The sequence below is a fragment of the Phocoena phocoena genome, chromosome 5, assembly GCF_963924675.1.
Source record: "Phocoena phocoena chromosome 5, mPhoPho1.1, whole genome shotgun sequence".
Lineage (NCBI taxonomy): Eukaryota > Metazoa > Chordata > Mammalia > Artiodactyla > Phocoenidae > Phocoena > Phocoena phocoena.
Window position 1 is genome coordinate 29,739,562 of NC_089223.1, and position 18,547 is coordinate 29,758,108.

The window sequence follows — 18,547 nt, forward strand, 5'->3', positions numbered from 1 at the left end:
AAGTGACCTCAACTGTACATAAAATGAGTGTCCACTTAGTGTGATGTGCAGTACATACCATAACTGTTTATTTTGAACACGACACATAAAGAATACCTTATATACAACTATTGTCCTCAACTAATTCCCCTTTATAGCTTATGCAATTTCCAAGGTCAAGAAAATTTACTCTAGAAAAATTAGTGAAACTACAAAGGATAATTAGGAGAACAAGCCAAGTTCATCTCCTAATGATCATGGATTTCTCAAAAGTTTTAAAGAACCTAGTGTATTTGATCCTAAGAAGGAAGCAGTAGTATCTGGCATTACTGAAGATATGAGAAAATGACATGATTTAGGATCTTTACATGGTCTGTCATTCCTAGAAAATCAAATGAGTTACTTGTATCATTCCATGTGATTGCAAGATACTTTTAAAACTATGTTAAATACTCCTCATATACTTCTAATTGCACGCACATTCTCTACAAAATAAAAATGTCTTAAATTCAATAGGATTCTAGTGCTAAACTGCTTTAGCATTTGAATTAAAATCAGTCTTTTCACCATTTAAAACATTTTTTACATGGCTTTAATTTGAATATAAAATTCCCATTATATTTAACAATGAATTTTAGAAGACAGCATAGCACAATGATAAGAAAATCTGACTAGTCATCAGTTAACTTGGGATTTAGCTCTATATCTACCAAGAATTATGTTGGACTTTTGTTTCCTCAGTTTCCTTATCTGTAAAGAATAAAGTTAGACTAGACTTTAGCCTTAGGTTCTTTTCAGATCTAAGATGCTCTGATAATAAATAACTGACAAACTGGTCTCTGTGCATTAGGAGAATGTTACAAATCATTACAACTGATTTCTAATAAATTTTAAAACTATAAAATTGGAGAAAATGCCCTCAAGAATCACATACGCACCTCTGTTTCCTGCTGCTAATTTCCATAAAGGATATTTAATCATAAGAGGAAGTATTAATTTGAATTTAAAAATATGACTCAGTTTCTACAAAGTTAAAGAATTCTCCCATTACAAAATGACTTTTATAAATAACCACTTTGGAGGGTCTCTCTTTGAAAAATTACCTGAAGCTCTTTTCCCCAAGCAAGTTAATGTGAACTTGGGAAGGGCAATTAAATTGTCAGAATTAAAAAATTTGTTTTTAACTAGAAGGTAGCCAGAAGTAGAGTCATGGGGCTGGTATTGATCGCCTGAACAGAGAACATCACTCTTCAGGTATTTACTCTGCCACCCTTACACCAGAGGCTTTCCTTCAAATCAAATCAATCTATAAAATAGATGGCTGGTACTACTAAAATACATAACTAATCTCCAACAGTATTTCTATTTAGATGTCCTCCTTTGATAATAATAATATAGTTTGTGATGTTTTAAGGTTCTGCGTTTTCAAAATGTCCTGTCTCCTGTCCTGTTTGTAAATCAATTACAAATAAAAGTGAGAAGTCATAAAATAGTATGAAACTGACATACTATCCTCAGTAATATCTATTTTAATTATTCAAATTCAACACTGAAGCATAGTATTCATCCACGATAAATTCTATGATTTCACATGCTTTTTGATCACATTAACTGTTTTGTTTTGCATTCTTGATTCTTAATATATTTATTTTTATTAGCTTCCTTATTGTAGTTAAGTTAGGATAAAAAAAAAGTTTCACAATTATACCCCAATAAAGATGTTTAAAAAAAAAAAGTTTCACAATTAACACAAAATTAAAATTGAATGTCAACTACAAGATACTCTAATTAATAAAACATTAAAAAATTAAGCTCTTCACCTACCTAATGTATTAGCATAAATTACGCCGACATCAAACAATACCACACTACAATCTGTGTGCTGAGTTCCAAAACTAATAGTTCTTTATTATTTAAAATTAAAAGTAAAATAGGATTAGAGCTTTTACCTTTTTTCAAAAAATGCTATATTAAATATAACATATCCCCTTAATTGGAAGCATCTACTACACATTTAGTTCGTTTTTAAAAATATATTTCAGATTTAAATTTATATTCTTAATCTTTCAGAGTACTTTAAATATTAATCATTATGAAACTAGCATAAAATATTACCAAATAGAATGGAATTACATAAAATGCTAAACTTTACTTCTCTCTCTTAATTTAAAAGTGCATAATAAAACATAGATATCATTAATATTACGTTAAACTTTCAATTACTATTTAGAGTAATTACAGTGAAATTTGCTCCTATACAGGATTTTAAGTATTCAATGACAGTAAGCATTGCTAATAAATATCTTTTTTAAAAATCAGACTCTTAGCATTAAAACAGTTGACATGATAATGTTATTTTAAAAGGTAAAGTTCAACAACAAAATTAAAATTTATTCATTATGAAAAATCCTATAATTTCCCAAAGTTAAATGTACTATTTTTGATTGAAATGATTTTAATAAGCTCTGTATTAAATCTATACAACAAATTTTAAATTCAGTTACTGCTATTTCTTTCAGGATAAAGGACTAACAATTTGCCTATGTGCAGTTCTAGAAACCAGGTCCCCCTCTCCAGCTATAACAGGAAAATTTTTCATAAAAATATTTGTATTGTCATTCATAGACTTCAGAACTCACAACTCAATGTTAAATGACAGTTAATAAGACAGAAAGATACTTATTAAATTTTAAGTGCATATGGTAACATCTTTTTGACTGAAAAGAATAAAACTATGAAAAGGCTAAGCTTTTTCAATGTAAGGGTCATTAACCAAAGCCAAAAAAACAAAAACAAAATGAAAGCAAAATAAAAATAGATATATAACTCTGAAATGTATAGCACCATGTAAAAAGTACTTGAACCTTAAAAGCAAAAGTGGCCCAATTAATTCTACATCTTATTTCTCCTTCTCCACCTCCTGTAGTTGAAGATGCAGGGTCCTGCAACTATTATTGCTTTTAGATCACTTTGTTATTGACTATTCTCTGTATGATCATTTATTTTAAAGGACTGATGTCACATTTGGTGTTATATCTGATGACATATTGTGGACATTTTCTTCCAGAAATGGCTCTTTAAGGCTGAGTGCAAGAGGTTAAGCTGCCTGACTGAGGCCAAACCTAAGATCACAGACTTGTAATCTAAATTCTTAATATCCTTCCTGAAACATCTACTTTGTATACTACATACTATCATTTAACCATAAGCTGCTGCATGTTAAACTAATACCCTGAAAAAGGGAAATTAAAACTATTTCTCATCTTACTAAAACTAACCAATATTTATTTTATAAAATCAAAAACAATTTAATATGGAGAGGTACATTTTCCCCCATAATCAATAAATCTTAATTGGCTTTCAAAAATTATAAAACATTATGTGAAACCCTATGATCAAAGAGAGCATATTACCAAATCCAAAGGACTTTTTCAGTTTTTCCAATTTGCTCATCAGGCTTCTACCTAAACTGAATCATAGTGCTATGCATTATATCAAAAAAGGGAAAATGTTTTGTTAAGCTCTAATAACAAAATGATGCAGAACAGGAACATATGAAAATAATGTCTATTCTCTTTTTCCAGGAGGCGTCTATCACAACCATCTACAAATCAAGGCTCAGAAAGTATCTAAGCACTTGGACATTTATTACCAGCTCTCCCGCTTCATCATCTCATGCTAAAATACCATGGTTGAGGGAAAACCATATACACACAACAGAACCTAGAAACATATTTGGTTTGTAAATGCTGTCTTTCTGATATTCATGGATTTAAGACAGGCATCCTGGATTAATTTACTCAAAGCTGAATGTGTCACTTAAAAGGAGAAATATTTTATCTTCCTACTCTGAAACAAAGGGTCTATGTTAAGTAAGTTTTGCATGTGTAACATAATAAATAAATACACTTGACACCATAATTTAATAGGACCCTACACTAACTATAAAAAATTGAACTTCTGTTTCTGGGGTGAATAACTGTGAAATGTGGCACTGGACCATTTTACAGTACCTTGTAGTAATGAAGTTATGCTCTTCATTACCAAGTACTGTACCTGCTGCTATTGGCAAGGAGTGGTTTATACACTGACCATGTTCCACGGCTGTTTTTAGTGTCGCTTCAGGATGTGTCGATCCTAGAGGGTTACGCACAAATCGTCGCCGGCGCCGCAAGTCATCTTCCCAGTAGTCGAGGCGCCAGAACTCACGAGGACGACTACAATGAAACAGAGAAGCCACATATGTTAGCAATTATCAAACAGCGTGGTAGCACTGAATTTCTGCATAAAGCTCTCCTTGTTTGCTCTGCCTTTTTTTTCCTCCCATTCCTCTTAATTCTCCCTCCACCTCACACTCCCCTTTCTGCAATCTTTAACTTAGGTATGTCCTTGAAAATAACAATATCACCTTCCAGTCTAAGGAACTCCTTTTCCTTTTTCTTGGAAGGTGAAATGAGCACTAAATACATCATTTTGAAATGAATTGCTGACAGTGTGATCAGTTTCCCCACACTCTAGTGGCATGTGCTCTGATTTCAGCCTCATTTCAGCCTCAGCAGGGCACCTTTCTCTGTGGCTGCATTTATAAACCAGAATAGGGAAAAGGCTATTATAAATATGGTATAGCATTACCTATATTAATCAAAGTCTGTCCCCCTTCATTTTTCTTCCTAATTTGTGCCTTTTTGCACAAGATCAGTAAATCATACCGTGAATTCTTGGTCCAGAAAGTGTTAACTTTAATGAATATCTCAGTTACATGGTTATGCATGTGATAATAAAATATTACTGTTTAGATGTGCAGGAATTTAATTAAAATAATCTCTTAAAATATTCATTACATTTAGCCCCTGAGGCTTAGAACAACACAAGAAAATGCATTTCTTTTCCATTTACTGTTTTTAAATAAACCATTCCTATAGAGTGAAACAGCAATCTATATTCACGCAAATCAGATTGGATTTCTGTTTTATGTAGACTGTTTTTATATTTAATTAAAAACTACATGCTATATGATGTGCAATAATTGCTATATCAAAAGCATACTTTTAGAAATGTATTTTTTAAAGGGCTCACACAATTCAAGTTCTACTATATTTTCCCCAATTATGTAGATCTTTTACATGGCAATATATAAATGTCAACTTTCTCTCCTATTAACTAATCGTGATCTAGCATGTTGTAAAATATTTTCCTTAAAAAAATCTCCGCAGAATGTATTTATTCACTAAAGGTACACAATATGAAAACCTCTAAGTTTCAATAATGAAATTTAAAAATTCATAATCAAAACTTCTGCAAAAAATGACTAATGCAAAATAAAATCTCACTTGTATTTAATGAGCTAATAAAATTTTACCTGTCAGCTTTGACAAATTAGTAGCCTTGACCAATTGATAGTCCCAAAATAACTACATAAAAGTTACCCATATTTTGATGTTTTAAAGATGCTACCTTTAAAAATTCAAAATAGATTTGTAAATAAGTACTTCAGTGATTAAAAATTATCTCAGATTAATAAAAGCATAGATAACAAATAGTGCATTATTTAAAGAAGATATTTTTTAAAAAACAATAGGAATCTTATGCTCTTTTCTGAGAATGCTGGGAGACAAGGGAACAGCAAAGATCTCCTTTGTTGATTTTGGTCATGCATAAAGAGGAAGAAATATAAAGCAATCTAAATGGCATACAAAAAAGTATAAGAATTGCAGTTCTCGAAAAGAAAAATTAAAAAGCTCTTTTACTCTTCTTTGTTATTTTGCTGTCCACATTTTAAATGAAAACTAGTATTATGATTTCATTTAAATTAAATAAGAAATACATACAGAAGATACATATAAGCAAAAGAAAACAGTTGTTTGAACTCAATTAATAATATAAAATTCTCCTTAGGTGAGTGGGGAAAAGGCAGTACACAGATGGCTATGTGTATGGCTTTGATAGTCATGAAGCTTGGATAGGCACTTCATCATTCTGCCTACCTACATTTATCTGTTAAAATTATTATCAAATATCAGCCAGGATGCAGTCGTGAATCACAGGCTGCTCCTCGTCTTCAGGGGAATGATACAATGAAGGTCTATTCATCAGTGCGGCAATCGGCACAAGTAATTAGTTCCCTAGACTGAGATCTCCTACAAAGCCTATTTCAGTCAGCACCACAAACATATGACGGTGTAAAGCTAATGAAAGCTGCTAAAATTTGTTAACCTTTTCTGCCATCAATCCTTCTAATATTCTATGCTTCAGTATTATGCAAAGGTGGTAAATTTTTCATTCATCCATCCTTCTGAATTCTGAGTCAAATTAAGTGATATCATTCTTCTTGATAACAACTAAAATTATAAGAGATGTTAAGCTGCCATTATAAAATTATTACTAAATTAGGTAACAATAGATTCTAGTATAATGCTCGAGAGTGAAGTCAAATCTGATGGTTATTAAAGAATGTACATAATAATTTTTGTCATACAGTAGAAAAACCAGAGGAATTATAAAATCAGTCACAAATTTGCCAGAAACTCAAAGACAATATCTATGAGGATAACAATCAAAATTAGGAGGAAACAGAACTATAATATTTATTTTTGTGCTCTTTGACACTAACAAATAATGGCCACAATGGTGACATTTGGCTGAAACAAAAGTACTGATACATTAGAAACTGAGAAATTATTTACAAAGTAGAAAAAATTTTGAGGTAAGTTTTACTTACCTTAATTATGTACTTCTATCTTCAAATTTAAATGTTCTAACCAAAATATTAAAAAGATACCATCCAAATAAAATAATCTAAACATCACCATGATAATCTTTACACCCCCCCTGAAACTACATCTCAGACTATCTTCTCACCATGATAATCTTTACACCCCCCCTGAAACTACATCTCAGACTATCTTCTCATGACAAGTAGTCTACCTCCTGTTACAACAACTTAAAATAGTCTCAAGACAAAGCAAAATCACTCATTTCAGATCATAGATCTAGAACAGATTACAAAAATCAACTAGAGAAAACAACAATTTCAATACACTTTTAAAAGTCTCTCCAGGTGATGTAGAATACAAACCTTCAAGGAATTTACTCAAAATGCAAGAGTTATTAACCTCATTTGAAAAAAATAGCATTTATCATCCAATTTCTTATGGTTAGAGTAATATATGTTCTTTGAAAAAAAAGGCATACTCATTTTTTTCAGATGAAGATAATTACTAGCATGTTTAAAGTCATTTACATAGAAAGAGACTAGGACCTAAAAATTCACTGTTTTCTCCCAATTCTGCTCCTTCCAACGACATACAGTCTCAGTATAAAGCTCTATCACCAAGAAAATGAGTCACAATTTGTGAACAGTATTGGAAAGGAGAATGTGTAGGTTTCAATCATCAACTTACTGTAAGTTTTGATTATTCACATAAAGATTTCACTCTTATTTAGGAAATACTGCCACCCCCTCTCCAAAAGCCCCTTCTAGGGGAAAAAGGATACGAAATTGGAAAATTTTTTAAATCAATCCAACACTCTTAAGTTTATGAATTAACTAAATAAGTTATTATATATTTTTGGAGTTATCACCATGGTATGGCTAGAAAAATTTAAAAGACTCCATGTATTCAGAAACAGACTCTTGACTGAACACATGCATGGATAAGATGAGAAATCACTTATTCTGAGACCTTAGAAATATATATCTAGACCACTATATACCTATACCTCTATATATCTGTATCTATCAAAAAAATTACATTAGTATTACATGATGCCACATTCACAAACTTCATCTATATCCATTTCTACTAATAATTAAAACTAAGATCCCCCACACTTTTCAAATTCAGGATGTAAGCCTAGGCTCTGTTAGATCTGGAAATAAAGCCTTCTCTATAAAAGGTCTAGTAGTTCGGTCCCCTTTTAGTATACAAGCTCCAAGTACTAAAACCTTTGACTAACAAGAATATATTTGTCTTTGAAAAGTTGAGGATGTCACTGAAATTAAATGCTCTAACTTTTCTTTCTAATTATTTCTCTCCCTTTCTTTGGCCTAATTTCAAAGTCTAAGATTAAAATGACAATATAGGTCTAATTGTCTGTTTCAAAGTCTAAGCATAAATCATCTAATTATCCACTTTTTAAAAAACCTTCACATTTATGTGTTTGTACACATAAAACTTTAACATGTTGCTATAATCTACATAAAATAATATAAAACAATGCCATTTTTATTTACAGAATATGTCTTTCTGTTCTACAAGAACAAAATCAGATAGATTGTTGAAATAAATCTTAGAAAGAAACACAACTCAAGCATCAACAGATAGGCTATTTGTTCTCCTCCTGGGCCCACTCTGGTCAGTGATTTGATCTAGTAAAACAAATGAATAAGAAAGAGCCAAAAGACAATCAGTTGGAAAAGGAAGAAATATTAAAACAGAGAATCAGTAAGTAAGGGATGATCCACATTTTCCCCTAACAGTTGAATGGTTCAAATATTATATTATTTTCCACATGTAAATTATAAGACTTCTTAAAGTTCAGTTTTCCTCAGAGAAAGTATGGCAATCTAATCAGCCTATTAACAGTGTTGAATGGATGGATATTGAACTAGACTCTTAAAATACTTTCTAATCATGATTGACTCTACCTTGAGTCAGCAGCTAGGGATACAAGGATTATTAAGATATTGTCTCTGACCTCGGGAGAAGACAGATGTGAAAATAAATAGTAAGAATTCAAAAAAATGTGTAACACAGCGGAGCTCTATTATATAGCATTAAAGTGCACAACTAGAAGGAGCACTATCCACATCAAAATGTGTGTAAATGGCGCTCCTGGAGTTGTGCGATGCTCATTCTGCACTGCTGCATAAGCACCCTATGAGAGTGATACGGTGCTCTGAGAACACCTTATCTTCTCCCCTCTCCTTTCTTTGCTCAGGCTTTTTTCTCTCCTCGAGCTAAATCTAATCTTCAGAATAGGGAACAGAACAAGGCTCTTCAGATGTTATCAGTAGCAGTCACACAGTTCGTATTTCCCTGATGTAGGAAAAGGTGTTCAGACCACAAATAGGTATGGTTGTCAAAAAACAGGCAAAATTTAACATGCAGAATAAATAATTGAGAACAAAAGAGAAATATTGACATTTATTTCACTGAAGTCATTAAATTCATATTACTTTATCAAGGTATATTATGTTTTACTATCACTCTATTAAAGTAGAACAATGTTAATTACTGAAATGAGTAGCTATACAAATATTCTAATTATTACATAATCTAAATGTATTGACACATTATTCACATTAGTCAGATATATGCATGCTTGTCATCCCTCTGGATTTAGTGTTATTTTAATGTAACTTGGATCTACATCAATAAAAGAACTGCTAGTCACAATTCAAGTATATTAGAAAATTTTCCTATTTTCCAGCTTTCCTATTTTCTTGTGACAATACCTGATAAATCTTGATGACCTTAAGAGAAATTAGTAATAAATTCTTCTGGCCAGAAAAAAGTTCTAAATCCTAGAAAATTTTAGTATTCATATTTTGTTCTTAAATTTGTATACTACCTGTTTTTCTAACTCCTATATCTGGCTACCTTCTGTTTCTATAGTTTTAGATTAAAAATTAATGCTAGACATTAGCTACAACTTAAATAAATGGTAACCTCTAAAAGAAGTACAGTAAATATTTCCAGTGCACTGTCAGCTAGAAGATAAAAGTGCTTAAGTTCTAGAAGGGTTTCACTTTCTGCATAAATCTTGGTGAAATAATGTGCAGGTACTATCGGATATCGTACAATATAAAAGAATGCTTTATCTCACAAACTGAAATCTATCGTGCCTTCATGCAGATAGACAGAAAGAATATTAACTAAAACCTCTGTTTACCAAGTACCAACTATAAATCAAATGCAGGTGATCTATGCACTGTGCTGTCTTAATGAAAAAAAGAAAAAAAAAGGAAAAAGATCCTTCAGTTGTATGGAATCCAGCAGATGGGACATCTTCCAAAGCAGAATCCTTTCTTTATTGAGGCCTGACATAGAGAGTTTATATTACACTGAGTCAGTAAGAGCATCATATATATTATTTAATTATATAAAATTACATTTTATGTAGTTATGAACTTCTGCAGTGGTACTATTCAGTGTATTTCTCTATTTGCTTTTAGAGATAACTAGCGACCCATCTTCATTCAATTAGTTATTACTTTGGATATTTTAAAAAAATATAATTTTGCAACAAAGTCAATTATTCAAGAAATAATCCCAAGGTTTTCCTAGCTGTTGTTAGCCTGTTAACCATTTATTTATTTACTTAGCATTCTTACCAGGAGTAAGTTACGAGAAAATAAAGATCTAGTGTTAATTGTACTACCAGTTAAAACTCTAACAATAGAAAACTGAAAAAAAAATTAAAATAAATGATACTGTTGGATTAAGAAGTCCTAAAACTCACCTCAGTAGCCACTCCATTTGCACAAAACTGTTCTACCTTCCCCAAAAATCTAATTTGAAAAACAATTCACCAAACAGTTGAATGCCAACTATGTACCAGATCTTGGTACATACAAATAAACTATGCTAGGTTCAGCCTAAAATTTGTTTTATATTATAATCAGGATAAGAAAATTGTCAAACATCCATAATAATACAACTTTAAAGGAGACAGCATTTACTGCATTAGGCTACTGTGTGCTAGACATCATGCTCTTTTATACACATTATCACCATGCCTCACAACCCTGCCATGATTTAATACTGATATTTTCATTTTAAAGATGAAGAAACTAAGTCTTATCCATCAGTAGTAAATAATAATAAGTAAATAATAATAAGATGGATAAGTCTTATCCATCAGTAGTAAATAATAAGTAATAATAAGTAAATAATAAATAGACATACCTAGGTAGGTATGTCTATGGACTTCAAAGCCAGTGAGCTTTTCACATGCCACTTCCTCTAGAAACTCCTTTGGATACTCTTATAGCTATGATGAAAGTTCTAATTAACCCTGCCTGGGAGGATTGAAGATTTCATTAAGCTTTCAGTGAGGATCTATTTTGTAAGTTCCATGAGGACAAGAGTTTGTGTCTGTGTAACTCACTGACCAAGAAGCACAGTAACTGAAACAAAGCAGGAACTTCATAAATAATCAATTAAAGAATGAACGAGATGACTTTTTAAAAGAAACTTAAATGATAAACAGGAGTCTGCTGGGCAAAATGGAAAAGGCATTACAAGCAGAAGAAATAGCAAAGGTATGGAAACCTAAAAAGGCACTTCTATGTAAGGGAGTTTGGGTGAGAAAGATCATTTCAAGGCAGTCTCAGAGTGGAAAAAGCTAAGGTAGGAAACACAGGTTTAGAATCAAGATTTCAAAAGTCACTGCATAGTTAACTAAAGTAGTTCCCTTTAGATCTTATAGTCAACAGAGAGACGACCAAACTTTCTTAATACAGGATTATTTATGATCAGCCTTGTATGTTACATGGCAGCAATATAAAATAAGGCAGTGGGGATGGAGTGTAGAGGCTAAGATTTCAGAGACATATTTGAAGTGGAATAGATAAGATTTGATGAGACATTCAACATGGGAGGTGAGGAAAAGAGGAGATAATGAGAATACAATTGAGGTTTGTGACAAAACAGGGCAATGAGGGGAAAACATGCTATATAATGGAAATGATGCAGGTTAAGTAGACATGGTTGGGGAGAATAACAATGTCATGGATACCTAATAATGTCTAGGTAGGTATGTCTAATAAATAAGCAATATAACTTGGGAACTCAGAAAAGCAGCCTGGGCTAGAGATATAAAATTGGGAGATTGATTAGCCTTGGAAGTAAATGGATTCAGGTATTTGTTGAACAAAAATTTATTGAGTTTTTACTATTAGCTAGGTATTGTGCTAGATCCATAGAAAACTATATTGAAAGGACAGGAAAAAGTAAAAATGAAATATGGGAAATTCCAATATTTAAAAAATTGCAAAAGAGGAAAGAAATAAATAGGGAAGGAAGTAATTGCTTCTCACAATCAATAAGACAGTAGAAGAACCAAAACAGAATGTTGCCAAAAAAGACAAAGAAGCAAAGACTCTTCAAAGCAGTGAGTGGCCAGCAATATTTAATTCTGCATAAAAATGTCCAGAAGGATGAAGAATGGAGAGAAGCTTTTGATTGTTTTTGTGTTTTAAACAGTTTTATGATATATAATTTATATACCATAAAGTTCACCTGTTTAAGTGTACAGCTCAATGGTTTTTAACATACGTACAGAGTTGTGCAACCATCACCATAATCTAATTTTAAAATGTTTATTTCCCCCCAAAGAAATCCAATACCCACTCCCAGTCAGCCCATATTCCCCCTTCCTTGGGAATGGATATGTACAGGATTTCACAGTATACAGGTTAGAAGGTAGGTGAATGCTTTGGCCTGGAGCTTCTGAAGTTTGGACCAGTCTTAAAACCAGTCAAATTGTAAGTGACTGATAAAAGGCATTTTTATTAGTCTTGGAACTTTCTGGAGAGCCTAAGGACTATGAGAATGCATTTTTTCTTTAACATTTCCAATATCTCTATCTCCAATACCAAAGAACTGAGTCTAATTTATCTTTTAAGGGAAATTCTTTAAAATCAAATTTATAACTAATTCATAGTATAAAATATACAGCAGCTAAAGTTTCAAAGTAATTTATATTAAAAACCACTAGTCTTTAAAATTTCTGGGTATGATATAAAAATATTTTGGCTTCATTTCTTTTAAAGTAAAGATAATCACCTTAGCTGTACCATGTACTAGATCTATGACCTACATAAATCATTTATCATCTTTGGGCCTCCACTGCTTTAATAAAATAATTGTAATTTGTTCAGTTACAACAGGGCTGTTGTGAGAAATCAAATGAAATGAAGTCTATGGAATTGCTTTAACAACAGAAAAATTCTATGTAAATATAAGGCATTATTTTCAGTTAATAATGAAATTAAGTGTTTGGATACTTCTAGATGCCATTTACTTTGATAAAACATGTGCTTAAAGTGATATCACCAGTGACTTCAAACGTGAGTCAAAAAAAAAAAAAAAAAAGATTAAAAGCCCTTTTACAGCCCCTGGCAATGATTAGCTTCTACAGATTTACCTATTCTGGATATTTTACATAAATGGAATCATACAGTATGTAGAGTTTTCTGACTGGCTTCTTTCACTTCACGTAATGTTTTTGAGGTCTGTCCATGTTGTAGCATGTAACAGTACTTCATTCCTTTTTATTGCTGAAAAATATTTCACTGTATTGATATACAAATGACCCTTGACAACACTGGTTGAGTGAGTCACTTGTATGCTAACTTTTTTCAATAAATACATCGCTAAACAATTTCGCGGTTGGTTGAATCCGTGGATGCGGACCCAGTGATGTGGAAGTGGACTATGGGACTTGAGCATCTTTGGATTCTGGTATCCAGCACAGGTCCTGGAACCAAGCCCTATGAATAGCAAGGGATGACTGTACACGGGTTTTCAACTTGAGGGAGGGTGATGTCAGAGCTCCTAACCCCCTCAAGCTCAAGGGTCCCATTTTGTTTATCCATTCATCAGTTCATGGACATTTGAAGTGTTTCCATTTAGGAGGATCTCTGGGCTTTATGATTACAAAATTTATGTACTCAGTTACTCATCTAATAGTCAATCCTCTTCCTTTTCCTTAGAATTGCAATTTTCCTAATTACTCTTTCCTAAGGATTACTATTTTGTAATATTGTAATATCTATTACTTCTTACATGGTTCAATGACTTATAGAAAGCTGACTCTAAGCCAATTACGATAATTCCGTCATTCTTCCAGTGATTGGTTCCAGAATCTAGCTTTAAGCCAAATATTGCTTAAATTTCCTGGCAATCATTTTTTCACCAATCTGAAATGCAAAACTTCTATTCAGTAGTTGGGACAGTAATTTTGCCTTTCTCCTGATTGACTGGAACAAGGAAATATTAGACTCAGCTGCTGGCAGCTATAATACAACCATAAAGAAGCCAGACTGGGGTAAAGTTTACACATCCAGGGACACAACACTGAAAGAACTATAGAAAAATAGAGCTGAGGACCTGCCCCAACACCTTTACATACCCACACTGCTTATTCTGAATGTTAATATACTTCTTCACAGTTTAAGTGAGGAAATTCACTTCGGTTAGAGTCAGGTTTTCTTGCCTTTGAAACCATTTAACAGATATAAAGATTACTGGTGATGCCATTAGCCATTTGATTACCATTGTGAAAGAAAACTAGATAGTAATGAACTCATGCTTTGGTGGAGACAGTTAATACCTTGTTTTAAAAATTTGGGGCAAAAAAAAAATTAAAAAAAAAAATTGGGGGCAATGAAAGGAATGTGGGAGATATGATGGTAATTTAAAGAGGGTAAAGAACAGACTTAAGCATATGCGCAGGTGGAAAAAACAAAGTCTAAAGGGTGAAGATAGCATGGGGGAGGAGGGGAGGAACAAATTTTAGAAAGAGAGAAGAGGTACGATCCTGTGAAAAGAGCATGATTACTTTGGAAGTAAACAAAGTCACTTGCTTCTCTGTGGCAAGATGGAAAGCTGTAAGGCTCTGCATTTTAATAAATAGTTTAGGGTTAAAGAGAAGAAAAACTGAAGGCCTGATTTTGGTCTGAGTATTTCTATTTGTTATTAAATAGTAGGGTTTCGATTAAAGAATAGAATAGAGGGATAAAATTCAGAAAAGTTGTCTTGGGGAATATGAAAGAAAGCTGACTATAGGAGAGGTTAAGGATGACTTAAGTAGTTATGAAGGTCTAGCAGAGATGGGAAACCATTCGTCTATAGTGGCACTAATCTGTACAGCCGTGATCCTTCCCACCCCCACCTATACTCGGCAACCTAACAGCAGGAGTAAAAAGAGCACTTGGCTAAATTTACTCAAGATTTAGAACTAATTTGGCTGCCAGGCCAAAATAAGGAAGGTAAAGGAAAATGAGTAAGAAAATGGTGACAATGTCTGGGATGGGTAAGGATGATAAATGCATGATCTTTCTGGACCTCAATAAAATAAAAAATTAAATGTAAGCTTTACTATATACATTGATTCATTGGGAAACCAAATTTACCTTGCTTTCCAAGTCACTGATATTGATAATTTGGCTTCCCAATTAATTAATCAATATTATGTTTAATCAATGTATCTAGTCCTTCTATTTGATGCTGTTATGAATTTTCAATTTGTATTAAAACATGCCTAGAATGAAAGAATGGAGGCTTAAGCTGTACTTGGAGACTGTCTTCAGTCTTCAAGCTTCAGGATCATGGTAGTAAATAGTCACAGGGCTGGACAACGTACACACAGAGAACAATCTGAAGCCTCAGGAAGACAGGACCTCACTCTCTTGAGAAACATATTACATTACGCTCCTGGAAAGGGGATGGGAACTAAAATTTAGTGATTGCCAATAACGTATCAGGCACTCTACTAAGTATTTTACATGTGATCTCATTTAATTCTCAAAACAACCCTATAAATTAGAAATATAATCCCAAATTAACAGATACAGAATTGAGACTCAGAAGTCAAGTAATTTAGCTACCAAGAAACATAGCTAGACCTCACATCTGTGACTCCATTACCAAAGGATTTTGGTAATGCTACTTCGGTGCTATTTTGGGTAAGATATTCATACTAGTCCCATAAATATATTCATTATGACAGTTTATTGTACTGGTATAAGCTTTAACATTCCTTTTATAAAATGACAGGTTCCCAAATTTTTTTTTTTTTTTTTTTTTTTTTTGCGGTACGCGGGCCTCTCACTGTTGCGGCCACTCCCGTTGAGGAGCACAGGCTCCGGACACGCAGGCTCAGCAGCCATGGCTCACAGGCCTAGCCGCTCCGCGGCATGTGGGATCTTCCCGGACCGGGGCACGAACCCATGTCGCCTGCATCGGCAGGCGGACTCTCAACCACTGCGCCACCAGGGAAGCCCGACACTGATATCTTTAAATAAATAATTTAAAGGCTGAAATGCATCAGCAACCCAGCATAATCCAACACTTCCTGCCTTTAATCGAAAACTCTCAGGGAAATACTGGTAAAAGCAAACAACTGATTTTAACTAGCATAAAAGAAAAAATATATATACTGTGCTTTGCAAGCTAGATAAATTAGCAAAACAAAAAGTATGTGCTCCTTATCCACAGGGGAGAATGGGCTTATTATGTTACACTTCCAGGTTTTTAAGACAGTTGGAAGCCAGTTCTTTCAATAGTTGCTGTCATCTCCTAGAAAGTTTCTAGTACTTTCAATTTTGAAGCAATTATTCACATTCGGAAGTGATTTATTTTCCCCTCTTTCTTTACTGCAACTCATTTTATTTCTGGCTCTTAATAACCGGTTCTGCTTTGGCTTAATTATATTCATTTACAAATATTTTTTTGAATGTCTACTACTATTTGGAAAGCACTGGTTGAGGTGCTATAAGGGATACTCATATGAGGAAAACAGAGTCTCTAATCTCAAGGTACTTACAATCTAATAAATGGGATAAAATAAGCAAACAAAGAATTATATGGCATAAGATCCACGCCATAAGAAAAGTAAAAATCCAGAGCTTTGGAAATTCAGAAAAAGGAGTAAGTGATCACATATGTTTTAAAGGGATCAGGAAATGCTTTAAGGAGCAAGAGATTTTTTGAGAAAGATCCTTAAGAAGGGGTCAAGTTTCAACTGATATACAAGGAAGAAGATGGCATTGTAGGCTTTTAGGAGAGCATAAGCAAAAGTATAGATAGAGGTCAGAAAATTAAGCAATCTTATTTGGTTGGTCCCAGTAGGAAATGAGGTATAAAAGAAGGGTTGGGGCCTGGCCATACTGTAAAGGAGTAGGGATGAAAAACTAATGAGTTTATATTTCACTCATTCACTCACCTACTTAATCAACAGTTACTGAGCACCAATGATGCACAAGGATCTGTGTCAGGTACTGGAGATTTAAAGAGTCATTTGGTGATAGAGTCATTATCCTCAAGGACTTCACTGTCCAAAGGAAGAAACAGATATATGAAGAGAAAATTTTAATATATTCAAAACATTCCTTGAAAACACACTGGAGGGGCAGTATTCAAAGTAATAGAAGGCTACTTGGAAGGCCATAACATGCAAATTGAGTCTAAGAGTTAACAGATGCTAAGCAGGAGAATAAGAAAAGGAAAAGCATTCCTCCTGAAGGAATAGCATTAGCAAAGCCAAATAAGTAAGAAATAATTGGATATATGCCAAAGTTAAGTGTTTCCAGAACTTTTGGAGGGTATAAGGCAAGAAGTGGCCAAAGAAGAGGCTACAGAAATAGGCTGAAGCCAGATCATGGAGAATCATCTGAGGATTCCAACTCCTGGACTATGTGTGAATTTTTTTTTTTTTTCAGGCCTAACCACAGACAATTAATTACAAAGACTTTAACCTGCCAGGCATCTTTGGGGAAAGCTGCCCTTCCCCTCAGACAAGACTTGGTGTATAGCCAGTGTACTGCAGTCTCTGAACAAAGTTACAGACAGGGACTCAGACTCCACTGGCCAGTCATGCTCTTTACCTGCTTGCATTCCTAGAGTCTGCACCTTCATCCCTAGGTTTCTTATCTGAAGCTTTGGCCCTGGTCCTCTTCAGGTGCCTTTGGTGAGGCCTTCTTACTAGAGGAGAAAGGGGAAATCCTGAAGACACTTTTCCCTACTCTCACTCAGTCCACTTGAGCCCTTCCCCTTTGCCTCCTTCCAAACTCAGAGTCCATAAAACTGCTGGAGTCTTTTGTTCAGGGCTCCCTCAACCGTGAGATCACCCCCATTTCTACACTAATCTAAACCAATCCACGCTGATTCATCTGACTGTCCCCTGGTTCAATATTCCAGGAGGAAAATGGAACAAGGGGAGTCCTGCAGTTTTAAACTCTTGCTTATTCCACTGCAGTTAAGTAATTAAAGGCTTAACTCTTTCATTTTGGTTTGTCACTTTAATCAGCTACCCTGACACCTTTTAGCTCAACAATCTCTCCCAGCTAGGTTAGCTTCTGACACCAGCCATGTCACACTAAGGAGTGTGGGTTTTATCCTGCAGCAATGGGGAAATACTGAATGAGTTTTAAGTGGCTACTGTGACTGCAGAACAATAACTCTGGAAATATATAAAAATTAGATTAGAGGGAAAAAATATCTGAAATAAGGACACAAGTGTATTATTGAAATAATTTAAACAAGATGAGGGTCTTCAGCATTAATTTTTAAATTTCCTATTTTTCTGATTTAGCCTATTAATATTTTATTGAAATTTGCCTAAAGTTCTCTGAAATACAGTATAGGTAATAAATGAATAACACATAAAAGAAAATTTCAAGGATATAAGGCAGTTTGTTCAAAATAAAATGGGTTCCAAAACATATGATGTAAAAAGCTAATTAATGTTACATGGAGTAAAAGAGGCCTAGAACTAAAGTACACATCAAAGTCCTGAAGCTAAGAGAAGAAATGGGTAAAGAGCATAGGAATGGTCCAGT

General features: G+C 33.5%; 1 protein-coding gene across 4 annotated transcripts in view; it reads right to left on the reverse strand.

Moving 5' to 3' along the window:
• The window catches only part of LRBA (LPS responsive beige-like anchor protein), a 748,187-nt gene that overhangs the window by 305,875 nt on the left and 423,765 nt on the right, over positions 1-18,547 (reverse strand). For 3 of the 4 annotated variants that reach the window (XM_065877627.1, XM_065877628.1, XM_065877626.1), the window contains exon 37: positions 4,072-4,196. In XM_065877627.1, coding sequence (XP_065733699.1) covers positions 4,072-4,196 — 125 coding nt within the window. Of the gene's footprint in view, positions 1-1,249; positions 1,251-2,126; positions 2,159-4,071; positions 4,197-18,547 lie in introns of all 4 variants that reach the window. The other variant, XM_065877625.1, reaches the window with a different exon arrangement.